This window comes from Garra rufa, chromosome 22 (assembly GCF_049309525.1).
Source record: "Garra rufa chromosome 22, GarRuf1.0, whole genome shotgun sequence".
Classification (NCBI taxonomy): domain Eukaryota; kingdom Metazoa; phylum Chordata; class Actinopteri; order Cypriniformes; family Cyprinidae; genus Garra; species Garra rufa.
In genome coordinates, this window is record NC_133382.1 from 19,611,926 (window position 1) to 19,629,308 (window position 17,383).

At 34.9% G+C, this 17,383-nt stretch overlaps 2 protein-coding genes and 1 non-coding gene across 4 annotated transcripts in view; 1 reads left to right on the top strand and 2 right to left on the bottom strand.

Moving 5' to 3' along the window:
- Positions 1–967: 967 nt before the first annotated feature.
- Positions 968–6,879, bottom strand: plbd1b (phospholipase B domain containing 1b). Its single transcript, XM_073827873.1, is given in 11 exon segments — positions 968–1,663; positions 1,753–1,859; positions 1,951–2,136; positions 2,275–2,415; positions 3,791–3,991; positions 4,076–4,220; positions 4,388–4,528; positions 4,725–4,866; positions 5,083–5,166; positions 6,402–6,624; positions 6,816–6,879. Coding segments are annotated over 11 exon segments (1,644 nt in total). The 3' UTR covers positions 968–1,453.
- Positions 6,880–7,136: 257 nt separating this feature from the next.
- trnar-ccu (transfer RNA arginine (anticodon CCU)) lies at positions 7,137–7,209 on the bottom strand. Its single transcript has one exon. It is a non-coding gene; the product is annotated as a tRNA-Arg (tRNA).
- Positions 7,210–7,543: 334 nt separating this feature from the next.
- Positions 7,544–17,383, top strand: part of rangap1b (Ran GTPase activating protein 1b) — a 16,168-nt gene continuing 6,328 nt past the window's right edge. Inside the window, exons 1-16 of one of the 2 annotated variants that reach the window (XM_073828137.1) lie at positions 7,544–7,613; positions 8,089–8,211; positions 8,302–8,429; positions 9,923–9,982; positions 10,070–10,249; positions 10,457–10,591; positions 11,297–11,455; positions 11,569–11,682; positions 11,786–11,885; positions 13,619–13,703; positions 13,829–13,979; positions 14,122–14,226; positions 14,317–14,419; positions 14,530–14,618; positions 14,705–14,829; positions 14,949–15,273. In XM_073828137.1, the coding sequence (XP_073684238.1) occupies positions 8,100–8,211; positions 8,302–8,429; positions 9,923–9,982; positions 10,070–10,249; positions 10,457–10,591; positions 11,297–11,455; positions 11,569–11,682; positions 11,786–11,885; positions 13,619–13,703; positions 13,829–13,979; positions 14,122–14,226; positions 14,317–14,419; positions 14,530–14,618; positions 14,705–14,829; positions 14,949–15,003 (1,701 nt within the window). In that variant the 5' untranslated portion in view covers positions 7,544–7,613; positions 8,089–8,099 and the 3' untranslated portion in view covers positions 15,004–15,273. Of the gene's footprint in view, positions 7,614–8,088; positions 8,212–8,301; positions 8,430–9,922; positions 9,983–10,069; positions 10,250–10,456; positions 10,592–11,296; positions 11,456–11,568; positions 11,683–11,785; positions 11,886–13,618; positions 13,704–13,828; positions 13,980–14,121; positions 14,227–14,316; positions 14,420–14,529; positions 14,619–14,704; positions 14,830–14,948; positions 15,274–17,383 lie in introns of those variants that run through there. The other variant, XM_073828138.1, reaches the window with a different exon arrangement.

Below are 17,383 nucleotides of genomic sequence, written 5' to 3' on the forward strand. Positions count from 1 at the left end.
AAGACAATGACCCTAAGCACACAGCTAAAAGAACGAAGGAGTGGCTTCACAACAACTCCGTGACTGTTCTTGAATGGCCCAGCCAGAGCCCTGCCTTAAACCCAATTGAGCATCTCTGGAGAGACCTAAAAATGGCTGTCCACCAACGTTTACCATCCAACCTGACAGAACTGGAGAGGATCTGCAAGGAGGAATGGCAGAAGATCCCCAAATCCAGCTGTGAAAAACTTGTTGCATCTTTCCCAAAAAGACTCATGGCTGTATTAGATCAAAAGGGTGCTTCTATTAAATACTGAGCAAAGGGACCATGTGATATTTCAGTTTTTCTTTTTTAATAAATCTGCAAAAATGTCAACAATTCTGTGTTTTACTGTCCATATGCGGTGCTGTGTGTACATTTAATGAGGAAAAAAAAATGAACTTAAATGATTTCAGCAAATGGCTGCAATATAACAGAGTTAAACATTTAAGGGGGTCTGAATACTTTCCGTACCCACTGTAATATTCTACAATGTCCTAGACATTAATTGAGTTTGTGACTGGCTCTTTGGTACATTCAGGCTAGTTGAATGCCAGTGCTCCTGTTATAGCAAGTCAGATACCGTCTACTCAAATTGTTGTGCTGATAATATCATGTCTAACAAGCCTGTAACAAAATATTCAAGACTGGGGGAAATCACAGATAAAAGCTTTAAAAGTGGCTTTTAAAAAATAATACTATCGACAACTAATCTAAATATTAAAGTGGATTAGAAGACTGTAAAATAGACTAGTAAAATATTTTTACTATTTTAAATGACTGTTTTCTATTTGAATATATTAAATTTATTCCTGTAATTCCAAAGCTGATAATTTTATTTTTTTTTTTTAAGCATCATTACTCCAGTCACATGCTCATCAGAAATCATTCTAATATTCAGATTTGCTGTACAATAACATTTTTATTCCACACAAGTAGCATGTGAATCCATCTTTTTCTCTTTTCTACTAATTACAGCACAAAATAAACCGGAATAAATATCAGAAGTTGAAAAAGGACAACGAATGTCTCATGTATTCAATCAGTGTTTGAAAATCAGCAATAAAAAAACTTTTTAGCATAACAGTCGTAACTTTAACCTCAGAAAAGCCAACATTGTTGTAGTATTTTCATAAATAAGTCAGTTAACTGCTACAGACTTTTTTTTTTTTTTTTTTTTGGAGTAGGTAGAATTTTTTTCAGTGAATAACTTTATTTACACAATATAACAGAACTTTAATAATTTTGACTTTATTCTAAAAAATATTATGGTACTAAATTACTTGGTGTAAACACACTCTTGGCACAGTGGCCCAAAACATAAAAAGACTAAAAGAAAGTTAGTCTATGAACCTGCCTGTAAATATCTGATGCAAAGTCGATGAAATCCTTTCCAAGCTGTGCATCTGTATCCTCTAGACTGTTGTTCATACACTATACCAGACTGCTATCCATTTTGGCTTGATCTCCGGAACCAAAAAGCAGGGGCTGCATGCTGATGAACGTAAAGTTATAGATCTGAGGGAGCCCATGATGAGCTGTTCGATTAAAACGGATCCAAGAGAAAACTGGAAGACCGTTCTGAGTAGTGGGTCCGTTTATGGCTTCGGCCAAAAACATCTGGGCCATGTGATAATCTGTAACCTAAAAGCAAACAGCCTTTATTAAAATCGCTTTGTATCTTTACTTCCTTTTATTTAATAATAACACATAGACCGATATGACCTATGTACCTTAGTATCATAACAGCCCCCTGGATGAGGTCACCGGAGCCTCAGGTCATTTCGGCAGCAGATGGATTTACAAGGGTGCTTTTTTGAATATGGGTCTTTTTTGTAATCTAATATGACAAAGATATGAGATTAACAAGAGGGCAGATCAGTTTGAGGAAATAGTTTTGAAATATTTCTGAAAAGAGAATCTAAACTCACCATTGTACCTCATAAAGTATTTCAAGGTGTCCAGATTAGTGACTTTTCCTTGGTCCCTACGGAAAATTTTAGCCCGTGGACAGAGGTCATATGAGAAGTCTTCCCCGTACTTTTTCCACATCACTTCATAACCACTCAATTGGTAAATATCTGAGTGGAAAGGTATGTTGTAGGATGCCCAGTAACCTATTGAGATTATTGGTGAAGCATATGATCTTGTTAAATTTACCCTGTAGAGTGGTTTTCCTTCTTCTTACTCCCTCTCAAATTAATTTCCAATGGACTGGTCATACTACTTTTTCCTGTTATGAAAAAACTCCTCACCATGACGAAGTGCTTGTGACTGATCCGAGTACAACACCAAACCAGGGATCTGCTCCACAACAGTCAGACTCCAATCCTCAATCTGCTTTCCAAGTGAAACTCTTTTCATATCCACCACCATATACTGGTTATTGTAGGTCCCTGACAAAATAAATTACGAAAACATTTGAAAATTTAAAAAAAGCTATGCAATTTGTTATTATTATATATATATATATATATACATATACACACACACACACACACACTGCTGTTAAAAAGTATGGCATCATTTTTTTTTCAGATTTTTTGTTTTAAAGAAGTCTCTCTCTGCTCATCAAAGTTACATTTATTTGATCAAAAATACAGAAAAAAAGTAATATTATGAAATATTATTGCAGTTTATTTCTTTGATTCAAAGATTAATTTTTATCAGCCATTACTCCAGTCTTCAGTGTCACATGATCCTGCAGAAATTGTAAATTAATTAGAATATGCTTCTTTATTATCAATTTTGTGTTTATTATTTTTTGGAACCTGCAATACTATTTTCAGGATTCTTTGATGAATAAAAAGTTAAAAAATAACAGCCTTCGTTCAAAATAGAAATATTTTCTAACAATGTAAGTCTTTACTGTTACTTTTTTATCCATGTAACACATCCTTACTAAATAAAAGTATTAATTTCTTTCAAAGAAAAAATAAAGTAAGAAAAAACTTACTGACCCCAAATTTTGAACAACAGTGTATAAGATTACTATTTTAAATAAATGCAGTTTTTTATGTTTTATTCATCAAAAAATCCTGAAAAAATGTCACAGGTTCCAAAAAATATTAAACAGCACAACTGATAATAAATCAGCATATTAGAATGATTTCCAAAGGAACATTTGACACTAAAGACTGAAGTAATGATGCTGAAAATTCAGCTTTGCATTACAGGAATACATTCTTTTTTTTAAGTATATATAAAAAAAAAAAAAAAAAAATTTTTTAAATTGCAATAATATTTCACAATTTTACTGTTTTTTCTGTATTTTTAATCAAATAAATGCAGTGTTGATGAGCAGAAAAGCCTTATTACAAATTCATTAAAAATCCTACTGGTCCAAAACTTTTGAACAACAGTGTATATTACTCTAATACAGCTATATTACTGGCTATTCCAGTATAACTATTTCTGTGAGGTCAGTTCACCCCCAAAAATTTTATTTCTGTCATCATTTACTGATCCTCATCCAAAATTTGTATTCATTTCTTTACTCTGTTGAACACAAAAGATATTCTGAAAAATTACAGTGTTGTTTTGTACCCAACTCACCCTGATTGTAAAGATTGCATGCTTCCTTTTTTAGAAAGCATGAGGGTAGGACTGAATTTGTGAAATTTAATGCTACAGCATACAATCACATTCTAGAGAACTGTATGCTTTCAACTTTGTTGTAATGATGAAAGACGACACCACAGAGCACTGCAATAATGGACCACAATTTTTGCATTTACTAACCCACATTTGCCTTGTACTTCTCTGTCTCACCTGAATTGTGCTTGGAAAATATTTGGGCCCATTGCTTTCCTGTGCAGGCCAGAGCATGTGCAACACGCACCCTTTGCCAGGCAAGCAAAGCCTTTGGGGTCACCAGGGAGAACAGAGAGGAGTTGAACACATTGTTTGTGGTCTGAGTAACAAACAACCCCGTTCCTAGCAAATAAAAGTCATCCAGAGATGACAAGATCCCTGGAAATGATGTGAGAAAATAGTTTTATAGTATTCAATTATTGTTAGTTTGAATTATAAAAGACAACATCTGCTAATAAATACCGGGGTAGCTGCTAAAGGACAGTCTCCTTGTCCCACTGTGTTTATTTTTCAGGCTGAAGTCCCAGTGCTTGTAGATTCTCATGCTGGCAGCATAGGTGTACCAGCTGGAGTGACCCAGCAACAGATTCTCATAGCCAGGCAACATCTGCAGATTAAAAGGGCACAGAATTATTAAAGCTGGAAAACACAAGGTACACACTGACAAAAGAATGAAACAAGGCCATATGCAACACAGGCAAACCCAAATATTCAGATTAGTGCTGGCATAGCATCATTACAGTCATGAGGTGAAGGCATTATTTTACCTCTAACCTTGATGAGAGCAGAGCAGTGACTCATGCCTGGCATTCTGAAGGAATCAGAAGAAGAGTTGGAACGCCTTTTGAGAACAGGGATTAAATCTAGCAAATCTCCAATTCCATTGAGGAACTGAACTGCAAACATGGACAGAGGCTGGAAGTTGAAATGCAAGCATGCAGTTACACTCATTAACACAATGACAAACAAATAAAGCATCACTTTCAATAAATGAATAAAAATTAAAAAAAGTTTACTTGAGAAACTTTGGCCTTTGCAAATGTCTATATGTTATCAGAATAAGATGTACAGTACAACTAAACAGACGTATGCACAATTCAGGTTTCCTGACCTTTTCCTGTCTACTTTTGGCCCAGTATGCTGCCCCAGCATGCAGCCCATCCATCTGAGCCACTAGAAGACCCACATGATGCCACAAAGGATCAGTCTTTCCATTTAATTTCACCTGTGTTCTTGTCCATGAGTCTTGCTCACTATTTTAAAGAATGGAAGTTTAATAAACACACATCTAATCGTAGATTAGTAATATATGCGTATGCAATAAAAAATTTGAGGTTTTGAAAGTCTTCAAAACTTTTAAAAACATGTGAAAACATACTACAGTGATGTAAATGTAGGCTATATATATTGTATTGTATATGTCGAATTTTAGAATAGTGCAATTAATTTAGATAAGAAACGTCACTTACCTCATAAAGCATTTGAGAGGTTTCATAAGACTTTTATCCTTTATCATCTGAGGATACATATTATAGTAATGGTTTATCATCTGTCTGTGAAAACAAAGTTATTGGGCTGTTAATATGTTGAAATATTGTTTACAGGGCAACGTATTGTAGTATATTAATACACTCATACCTACACTACCAGTCAAAAGTTTTTGAACACTAAGTTTTTTTTAATGTTTTTCAAAGAAATCTCTTCTGCTCACCAAGCCTGCATTTATTTGATTCAAAGTACAGCAAAAACAGTAAGCTTTTGAAATATTTTTCTAATTAAAACAACTGCTTTCTATTTAAATATATTTTAAAATGTAATTTATTCCTGTGGTTTCAAAGCTACATTTGGGCATCATTACTTCTGTCACACGATCCTTCAGAAATCATTCTAATATTCTGATTTGCTGCTAAAAAAACATTTATATTATTATGTTGAAAACAGCTGAGTAGATTTTTTTCAGGGTTCTTTGATGATTAGAAAGTTCAGAAGAGCAGTGCTCAGTGTTATCTCAAATAGAAATCTTTGTAACATTATGAATGTCTTTATCATCACTTTTGATCAATTTAAAGCATCCTTGCTAAATAAAAGTATTAATTTCTATAATTTCCCCCACCTCCTTTTGAATGGAATAATGTTACAAAAGCATCAAAAGAATCCTAAATATACTCGGCTGTTTTTTGAACAGCAAATCAGCATATTAGAATGATTTCTGAAGGATCGTGTGACATTAACGACTGGAGTATTAATGCTGAAAATGTATCTTTGATTACAGGAATAAATTACATTTTCAAATATATTCAAATAGAAAGCAGTTATTTTTAATAGCAAAAATATGTCACAATTTTACTGCATTTGCTATATTTTGAATCAAATAAATGCAAGCTTGGTGAGCAGAAGAGACATCTTTAAAAACATTAAAAAACTTACTGTTCAGAAACTTTTGACTGGTAGTGCATTTTCTTCAGTGAAAAAGAAGTGAGTTTAATTAAATCTGTTCAAGTATATTTATGGAAAAAACACTCTGACATTGTGTTTCTTAATTTTTTATCTTCCATAAGTACAATTTAAATCCTGTGTTTTAATAATATTTTGTCATGCTTTAAAATAAGTACATTTATAAAAACTTACCGTGACAACCTCAGCCCCTAATATTAAAGCTTTTTTTATTGTTTTGAATTTATGCCAGCATAATTAAACAGACTATGTATGCCACTACAAATTTAGTTACATTTTTAAGTATATTCTTAAGTGTTCTTTATTTTCACAAGGGTTAGTATATTTAACTTACGAGGCTGTAAGGTATCCTTCAAGGTATCCAGCCAAGAAATATGTAATTTCATCATTTTCCTGGGATTGGCCATAACCAGCCTGCACTTCCAGCACTCCCCATCCAGAAACAAATAAACTATCATTGAAATAACCAAATGCATCTCCCTCCTCTTCCATTGCATCCTCTTTCAACACCACAGACCTCTGAACCTCATCCCAATATAAAGTGGCTTTCTGAACATCTGAGAACAGAGATCACACAGCAATAAGCGTTAGGGGTTTCATATGTGTGATATATGAAATATCATATGATAGAACATCGTTTAAATTTGTTTACACGTTATTCTTCTAATCTAATGTTATGAAAACATGCAAAAAGACACACATGTCTAAAACACACGACATATTGATGGAGTGTAAATAAGATACTTACGCTGAGCCTTCACGAAGGTCGACGTTAGGACGCACAAAATAAACCCCGCTGGAAATCGATGCATTGTTTCACGCTAAATCGACACATCAGAAGTTTTAGTACTTTATGGATCTGACAAACATATTCGCACACACACTAATTTGTAACTTCAACCTTTAGTCAAATAAAATATCCTAAAAGCTAAGTACGCAGTGGCAAATAACTGAGGAGCTAGCGAATTACAATTTGTTTTCAGGGAAATAGCTGCTTTGCTTAGCATTACAGGCCTACAGTTAGCTTTGTATCACCTGTTAGATCGCTAAGAAGCGTTTAAAAGATTTCCACCCCAGATGGGACTCGAACCCACAATCCCTGGCTTAGGAGGCCAGTGCCTTATCCATTAGGCCACTGGGGCTTGCGTCATACGAGCTATAACTTGGGGCTTTGAAAGAGGCAGTACTAATAAATGTATGTTGTTCATTTTGAATATAAGTTATATATTTTATAAATTATACACCCCATCTAAAAATTCTCTGGTCTATATAATTGATAGATAACTATAACGTGCGATTCAGATAGACATTACGGTTTTAATTCCCTATTTCAACACTAAAAACATCATAATTTTTCATCACATAAATAATGGTGCATTTAGTAGGAATAGTAATGTCAACCAGACAAAAAGTTTTAACAACAATTAATCGTGCTTTTATTATGAAAGAACGTGACACCGGCACTTTCAAAGAACTGCCGCCTCCATGTGCCTCCTGTTGTGATGTTTCTTCTCTAGTCAGGCTAATTATCGCGCCGAGGAGTAAGGTAATACTCCTAGGTTTTAAAATTCAAAAAGATTTACATTTTTAACTAAAGTTGAATGCTTGAAGAACTTGTTTAAAGTACTGATTGAGAGAAAAGTTTGGTAGTTAATTCTCTGAGCTAGCCTGTGCGGTGTGTATCAGCCATTGTAGCAATGATGCAATGATATTAGCATGCTAACTGTGAGTGAGAGACAACGTAAGCTCAGCAACATCTATTTAGAGTTTATCTTGCTGCAAGGCGCAACAGCCCGTTTTAATAAAACTTTTCAGCGTCATAATGACAGGCTAGCATGTTGAGCTAATATTACAATCCTGTTATTGATTAATTATTAAGTGAGAATGTAACTCTGATGTACAATAGAGTGGGATGTAATTACCTGTATGAGTAAATTCATATCTTTCCGTGATCTAGCAGTTGTTTTAAGTTTAGTGTGATACATTTGTGGTAACTGTTAATGTTTTATTATCTTCATTAGTACACAAAGCAATGGCCTCTGGAGATATTGCTCAGATTACAGAGGCGCTGGCCAAGACCCATGTTGGAGAAGTGGAGTTAAGTTATAAGGGACGAGGACTCAAATTGGACAATGCTGAGTCAGGTGAGTGAAACTAACTGTTTGCAAACGTTTACAGTTTCCATGTGTAAACCGCAACACTCATCATTTTCCCTCCTTTTTGTGTTGTTGCAGTGAAAGAGATTGTGCAGAAGATTGAACAATGTCAAGGTCTGCAGTCTCTCAGATTAGAGGGAAACACACTGGGAGTTGAAGCAGCACAGGCAATTGCAAAAGCTCTTGAAGTGAAAAGGGAATTGGAGGTATTTTTTAATTTCCACCAGAGAATTTTCACCCTTTACTTTGCTTTTTTACAAAGTGTTAGTTAATAAAAATTCTGTCATTAATCGTATTGTTCCAAACCCGTAAGTACGGTGTACATTTTAGGACATCCTCAGACCTCAGTCATACAATGACAAGGTGTCATGCCTCAGACTAAAAGGCTTCAGTCACAGGAAAAATGACGTCAGATCGCGTACAATTAGACATCGGACAAAATGGACTCAGATTAAAAGGCATTAGACAAAAAGACATCAGCTGAAATGGATTTAGCATGGACAAAGTTAACCTTACGAAAATTAACCATTTGTATAACCACAGTTTAATTTGATGTAAAACCATGGTTATTTTTCGTAAGGGTAGCTTCAGTACTATTTGGCAACAAACAAGCTTGCCAGTTGCAATATTATAAACTTTTTAAACACACAATACTTGTGAAATGCATTTTCTCCTCTGTATACAATTTAATTAGTTTAGCATTTAATGAAACAATGAAATAGTTCTTCTTGCTTTCTTATTTTCTGACAATGAAAACAAGAAACTGTGGTTTGTTGTTGGTAAATTTACGTTTGTGAATATAAAATTTACAAAGAAAAAAATACGTTTATAACAAAACAAACATTGCTTTTAGTAGAGTCAGAATCACAGTGTCCTAAAATGATGCCTTTGAAAGTAATGGATACATCTTGCTGGATATTATTATTATTAATAAATGAACCAACATTTTCCCAGAAGTGTTCAGTATAGAATAAATGACGTTCCACACCATTTTGCTTGTTCTGAACCACGTGCATGACGTCACACACCACCTGAGTCCATTTCGCCATATGCCTTTTTGTCTGATGCGTTTTAATCTGAGTCAGTTTCGTCCGATGTCTAATTGTACGAGACCTGACACCTGACGTTGTTTTTCCTGAGACCTGAAGCCTGTCTGAGGCACGATGCCATTTTGTCCTGTGACTGAAGCCTGGGGACTGAGGCATGACACCTTTTCATTGTATGACTGAAGTCTAAGGATGTATGTAAGACCTTTGTTTGTCTTCGGAACACAAATTAAGAAATTTTTGATAAAATGTGAGAGTAAACAACGCATATGCGTGGTGTTTCTGATCTAGAACACTCATGCATTGTGGTACTATCCAAAATGCTACTAGGATGACGTGGAGGAGAATAATTGTTAAAGTTGTTTTACAACAAAAAGTATTCTCATAGCGTCATAAAATTACAGTTGACTCACTGATGTCACATGGACTATTATGTCGATGTTTTTGGTACCTTTCTGAACCTTGAACGTGGTAGGACCCTTGCTGTCTATGAAGGCTCAGGGAGCTCTTTGATTTCATAAAAAAATCTTAATTTGCATTCCGAAGACGAATAGGTTTTATGGGTTTGGAATGACATGTGAGTGAGAGTAATTATCGACAGAATTTTCATTTTTAGATGAATTATCCCTTTAATCTTGGCTTTTTGTTTTAAGCAATGCCATTGGAGTGACATGTTCACGGGTCGCCTTCGCTCTGAAATTCCACCTGCTTTGGTAAGAAGATACCCATCTCAAAACGTTCTGTTAAATGCATTTGCTGTGAGTAAAAAGCTTATTTATTTCCATCATTTTATTTTCTAGAAATCATTGGGCAGTGCTTTGATGACATCAGGGGCCAGACTGACTCATCTGGACTTGAGCGATAATGCCTTCGGCCCTGATGGAGTAAGGGGAATTGAAAGCCTTCTGAAGAGCTCTGCATGCTACACCTTACGTGAGCTCAGGCTTAATAATTGTGGCATGGGCATTGGAGGGGGTATGGTAAGTTTTTAGGCTGAGATCAACTTGATGTAATCTGTTTAAGACACAACCATCATAATTTGAGTGGTTATGATGTCATTTAGATATTTTTAAAAGCTTTAAATCTGTTTTAAATGTGTTAAATATTTTTGGAGCTCATGAAACCATTATATTTATTGAAAATATTATTTTTTTTTTTTTTTGTCTTTTTGTCTTTTAAATTAAAAGGTCCTTGCTTCTGCCTTGACTGAATGCCATAAGCAGTCTAGTGCAGCTGGCTCCCCCCTGAGGTTAAAAGTCTTCATAGCTGGACGTAATCGGCTGGAGAATGATGGTGCCACTGCACTTGCCAAAGCATTTAAGGTACTACGGCAAACGGCATAATGTTTTAAAAATATATATACATTTATACTATTATTCAAAAGTTTAGGGTCACAAATTACTACTTCTATTCAGCAAGGATGCATTATAGTGCACATAATATATACACACACATACAGTATACATTTTGAACACCCATATATATATATATATATATATATATATATATGAATATATTAGTGAATATACACAGTACACACCCGTATTATATAAACAAAAGCTTTTTATAATAATCGTTTGAACAGCACAATTTTTTTTTTTTTTTTTTACAAAAGATTCTATTTTAAATAAATGCTGTTTTTCTTTAATTTCTATTGATCATAAGATCTTGAAAATAAAATGTCACAGTTTTTAACACTAATAAAGAATAACTTCTGAAGGATCATGTGACACTGGAGACTGAAGTAACGGCTGCTAAAAATTAAGCTTTGCCATCAAGAATAAATGAATCATAAAATAGAAGACAGTTATTTTAATTGTGTAATAATATTTCACAATATTACTGTTTTTTTAATGTATTTTTGATCAAATAAAAGCAGGTTTGGTAAGCATAAGACACTATTTAAAAAAAAATAAAAAATTAACTACTCCAGTCTCACAAAATGAAAATATTGTTTTACTTTTGTTTGACACTTATTCTACGTTTGTTCTGTTTTTTGTTTTGTTTTGATGTTGTTTTTAACACAGTTATTAGGCAGCCTTGAAGAGGTCCATATGCCACAAAATGGAATCAACCATCCTGGTATCACTGCTTTAGCGACTGCCTTAAAGCACAACCCAAACCTTCAGGTCCTCAACCTCAACGACAACACTTTTACTAAGAAAGGAGCAATAGCCATGGCTGAGGTATTTTGAGCAACTCTTTACCATATCACAAAATAGTTTATTTGGTTAGAAGAGATGTTTATTAATTGCTGCCTGTGTAATTAATTAATAAAACATTTTTTTTTCATGTTTAGGCCATTAGGCACCTTCAGTGTCTTAAGGTCATCAATTTTGGGGACTGTTTGGTTCGCTCAGAAGGTTCTATTGCTATAGCAGTGGCCCTTAGAGAGGGACTGCCATCCCTCAGGGTTAGTTGATGCATGATACCAACATTGAATACAGCTGACACACAAACACTTTCATTCAGGTTTTGTAGATACTGTTACATTCTAAAATATTTGCTGTGTGTAGGAGCTGAATTTGTCATTTGGAGAGATTTGCGAGGCTGCGGCTGTGGTCGTTGCAAAGGCTGTTCAAGGCAAAGCTGATCTGGAGAAACTGGACCTCAACGGTAAAATAATACAGTTTTGTTGTCACAGTATTTTAAATGTTTTTAAAGAAGTCTATATTGCTTACCAAGCCTGCATGTATTTGATCCAAATTACAGCAAAAACAGTACAATTTTGAAACATTTTTACTATTTAAAATGTTTTTCTGTTGGAATGATTTATTCCTGTGATTTCAAAGCTGCATTTTTAGCATCATTATTCTAGTCTTCAGTGTCACATGATCCTTCAGAAATCATTCATGCAGATTTGCTGTTCAAGAAACATTTATTATTATTATGTATTATTATTATTATTATTATTATTATCAATATTTAAAACAGTTGAGTACATTTTTTCAGGGTTCTCTGATGCATAGACAAATCCAAAGATCAGCATTTATCTGAAATAAAACGTTTTTGTAACATTTTACACTAACATTTGAGTTTATAATTTTGGGAAAAATATAGAAAGGAATACTTTCATTTAGCAAGGATGCTTTAAATTAATCAAAAGTGATGATAAAGACATTTATAATGTGACAAAAGATTTCTATTTCAGATAAATGCTGTTCTTCTGAACTTTCTATTCATCAAAGAAACCTGAACAAATTCTACTCGGCTGTTTTCAACATAATAATAATAAATGTCTTTTCAGAATATTAGAATGATTTCTGAAGGATCATGTGACACTGAAGTAATGATGCTAAAATTTCAGCTTTGAAATCACTGGAATAAACTACATTTTAAGATGTATTTAAATAGAAAACAGTTATTTTAAATGGTAAACATTTTTACTGTTTTTGCATCAAATAAATGCAGGCTTGATGAGCAAAAGAGACTTCTTTCAAAAACTTTTGACTGGTTGTTGTGTGTGTGTCCCATTCAGATATACTGATTTATTATCAATGGAACTTTTGATACTTTTTTCAGGATTCTTTGACGAATAGAAAGTTCAACAGAACAGCATTTATTTGAAATCTTTAGTTAGAAATCTTTTGTAACAATATGTACTACTGGTCCAAAGTTTGGGGTCTGTATTTTTTTTTTCTGAAAAAAAAAAAAATAATAATTCTATTCAGCAAGGATGTGTTAATTTTCTATTTTGTTCTATTTTGCCAAATGATGTTCTTTTTAACTTTTTTTTATTCGTCAAGGAATTATAATTTTCACAGGGTCCAAAAACAATTTGAGATTCTGAAGGATCATGTGACCCTGAAATTTCAGCTTTGCATCACAGAAATAAATTATATTTAAATAGAAAAACATTATTTTAAATTGTAATAGGATTTCACAATATTACTTTTTTTCTATATTTTTGATTAAATAAATGCATTCTTGGTGAGCATAAGAGACTTCTTTAAAAAAAAAACATCAAAAGTCTTACTGATCCCAAACTTTTGAACGGCAATGTATGTGTATGATTTTGTTTTTTCCCCCCAAACTTTTTAACTCAAAGGCCCCTTTTCTGTAATCTTGACCAACTGCTTGTTTTCACAACTGCTGTGTTTTTTTTTTTTTTTTCATTATTAACAGTAATTAGTAGCTTTGATATATTACATTTGAACAAATGTGGACCCAAATTCTCCTAAAAGCTGCATGACAGCTTTTTTGTTACCAAATTTTCATGCATACTATGCTCAGATTAAATTGCCAGTGTGAAAGCCCCATTAATAACAACTTGATTTTTCATAGTTTAAATAGTGTCTCTGTAAATTGTTATTCTGATGTAATTTGATCTTTTCTGGTTGCTTGTTTAGGAAATTGCTTTGGAGAGGAAGGCTGTGAGGCTCTCAGGGAAATGATGGAGACCATGAACATGGAAGATCTGCTGGGCTCACTCAGGTACTTATCTGTGTTTTTGTAATAAACTATATGTTTCTCATATACATAAATTAAGGGCAAATGCATGGTTTCCTGTATTTGAAATACTGTTACAATTAGACTAATGAAAGATGTGCCTAATGCAGTGATGATGAAGGAGAGCCTGAAGATGATGATGATGATGATGTAAATGATGAGGAGGAGGAGGAAGACGACGACAACGAGGAAGAGAAGGACAATGAAGAGGATGCTGAGGAAAATGGTGTCAATGGAACGAAAGATGTCATTGAAGAAAAGGTGATCCTTGCAAACATCTGCATGCCTGAATGGACTGCTAAACCTGCCATTAGCTGCTTTTCTAATTTATTTTGGCAAACCACTGATTGTTAATGATCAGAAGACTAATTTTAAATTTACTTCCATTGTCCTCTCTCTACAGGAGGAGCCTTACTGCAGTTCTGAGCTCAGGTCCTTCCTCATGTCTCCATCAGCTGAGAAACTGATCTCCCTTGGAGCCAAAAGGATCCAGCTCATAGAACAGCAGGTACAGTGTTGATTCATAAGGTCCAGCTGTACACCAAGATGGTTTAATTGGTTCTCCAACCCCCTAAAAACATTTACTCCACTTTTTTAGGTTGACGTCTCAGATGCAAGTAAGGTGTCAGAAGTTTTTCTCAAGATTTCATCAGTATACACCGATGAACCAGAAGTAAAACAAGCAATTTTTGAGAGCACTGGTACGAGCAACATTCATACTACCATTCAAGTAAACATTTAAAGAAACTGTACACCCTAAAATGAAAATAAAAACCTATGTGACTAATCAACTGTTTATCATCTTGCCCAGATGCCCTGTTGAGGAAAGCCTTTTCCAACTCCCACTCTCAATCTTATAGTTTTATTACCTCACTGATGGTGAACCTCGGACTTTTAAAGGTACTACACTCGAAGTGGTGTTCAGTTCGTATTTAATTTCCCCTCATTTTGTCAGCATTGTTCATTACTGCTACTTGCTTTTCTAGAGTGAAGATAAGAAGATAAAGAACGTAACTGCACTGCCCGGACACTTGCTTGCTTTGGAGCACGCAGCTGCACAGGAGTTCTTCCCAGCAGATCAGGCTGGAGTTCTGGAAGCATTTGTGTCACGGTTAGTTTGTGTTCAAAATATAATGTATAGTTTAACTGCATTTTCATTACACTCAGAATAAAAGGTACAAAGCTACTTTAGAGTGGTCATCTAAGATGTTCATGTCTGTCTTTCTTCAGCCGAAAAGAAATTAAGATTTTTGAGGACAACATTCCAGGATTTTTCTCCATATAGTGGACTTCAATGGGAGCCAACAGAGTGAAGGTCCAAAGTGCAGTTTCAATGCAGATTAAAAATATCTAATATCTTATCTAGCAAAATGATCATTCATTTTCTATGAAAAATAAAAATGTATATACTTTTAACCTCAAATGCTTGTTTTGTACTAGCTCTGCGATGTGCATGTGTCTTCACGCATTACATAATCAGTTCTTCACATGCTTAGTTCTTCGTCTTTGAATTCCATCTAATTTTCTTCTTCATCTTCAAAATTGTCTGACATTGTTTTACCTTTTTTTTTTTTGTAAAGGGCGTTTGATGTTCTTCGCATGTTCACTTTGTAAACACTGGGTTGAAACTTATGCCTTTGTCATGGGTGCTTGATTACATAATGTATGAGGTCGAGACAAGCATTTGTGATTTAAAGTAAGTTTTTATTTATTTTAGAAAATGACAGACCGTTTCACTAGATTAGACCCTTATTCCTCGGCTGGGATCGCGTAGAGCCCTTTGAAGCTTCAGTCTGTTGGCCACCATTGACGTCCACTATATGGAGAAAAATCCTGGAATGTTTTATCAAAAACCTTAATTTCTTTTCGACTGAACAAAGAAAGACATGAACATCTCTGACATGGGGGTGATGAAATGATCAGGAAATTTTTATTCTGGAAATGAACTAATCATTTAAATGGTACTTATACTACAGGGCCGTTGAATGCTTGAATCTGATTGGCTGACGAACGTTCTAGAGGTGTGCATTATATTCAGGGAAACGCACGGCGAACGTAGTTCCAGGCAGCTTTAGACCGCAGTGCATGTCTATATCACTTCGCCATACGATTTCAGTTATTTCAAAGGTCCTTACAGCCCAAAACTGCAAAATAACTAAAACCCACAATGACACTGGCCAAACTAATAAATACAGTAAACATCCGGATAAAAATGACAGATTATTTCCATGTTTTTTTCCACAATATATTACGTTTTATTATGTACGGAAAGCACAAACTATTTCTCTCGCCCTCTCTCACTCACCTCACAGACTCACTCGCCTCACAGACGCACACACATAATGTTACAGTTTGCACTCGCGTTAGCATTCGCGCTAATGTTGTTAGCGCTGCTCTGACGATGAACAACTTAAAAACGACATGACAGCTCTCACAAGCGAGGTAACAACGGCGTGATCTTGAAGAAAATGAACTTAAAGTTAACTGTTAGTAGAGACGATGCTGCCAGTCACCCTTGAGAGAGACAGACGTGAGAGAGGTAAAGTCATACACTTAGTTTTTCTCTCCCTCACTCTTTCCGTCTGTCTGCTTGTCTTTCGGTCTGTCTAAACTTCATTATTAACGGCATTATTTTGCTATTAACAGCCCAAGCGTCGTTACTAGTTCTAAAATGACGTTTTGGAACTAGCAACGAAGCTGTTGAATGAGCTGCGTAAGAAATTAATCCTACTCACAATAGGGTTTTAAGGATAAAAACCGGACGAATGTCTTGAAATATATCATTTGATCGATGTCTTGAGGTGTGGTAACTGTAGTATAAGCGGAATAATTGACTTCAGGCCGTAGAATTCTACGAAAATAATGCACACCCGAGGTGTAACGGCCACTCCGCTTCGCGTCGTGACCGCATCACCACCTCGGGTGTGCATTATTTTCTAAGAATTCTACGGCCCGTCGTCAATTATTCCTTACATATTAGCACCTGAAATGCATATACAGTGCCTTGTGAAAGTGTTCATACCCCTTTATTTTTTCATGTTTTGTCATGTTGCAGCCTTATGTTAAACTGCTTTAAATTACATTTTCCCCCACATCAATTTACGCTTCAATACACCATAATGACGAAGCAAAAAACAGATTTGTGACAACTTTGCAAATTGATTAAAAATGAAACACTTAAAGTATGTTGCATATGTATTCATACACTTATCTCAGTATTTAGTTGAAGCACCTTTACAGCCCCAAGTCTTTTTGGGTATGATGCAACAAGCTATGAACCTTTGCATTTGGCAATTAGCTGCCATTCTTCTCCTCGCCTCTTCACCTCTCAAGATCTGTCAGCTTGAATGGGGGCAGATGCACAATTGTAGGTTTCTACAGAAATATTTAATTGCGTTCAAGCCAAAGCTCTGGCTGGTTCACTCAAGGATATTCATATAGTTGTCTATAAACCACTCTTGCTGTGTGTTAAGGTTCACCTTCCAACAGGACAATGACCCTTCTGCCCAGTCTAAGGATCTGAATGCTCTGAACTGGGTTTTCATTAAGGCTATCTCAATATTTTGTTGCATTGAGCTTTTCTTCTTCTCTGACAAGTCTTTCACTTGTCCTTTCCCTGGCACTAAAAACCAGAACACTTTATGGCACTCTGCAGGTGATGAGCG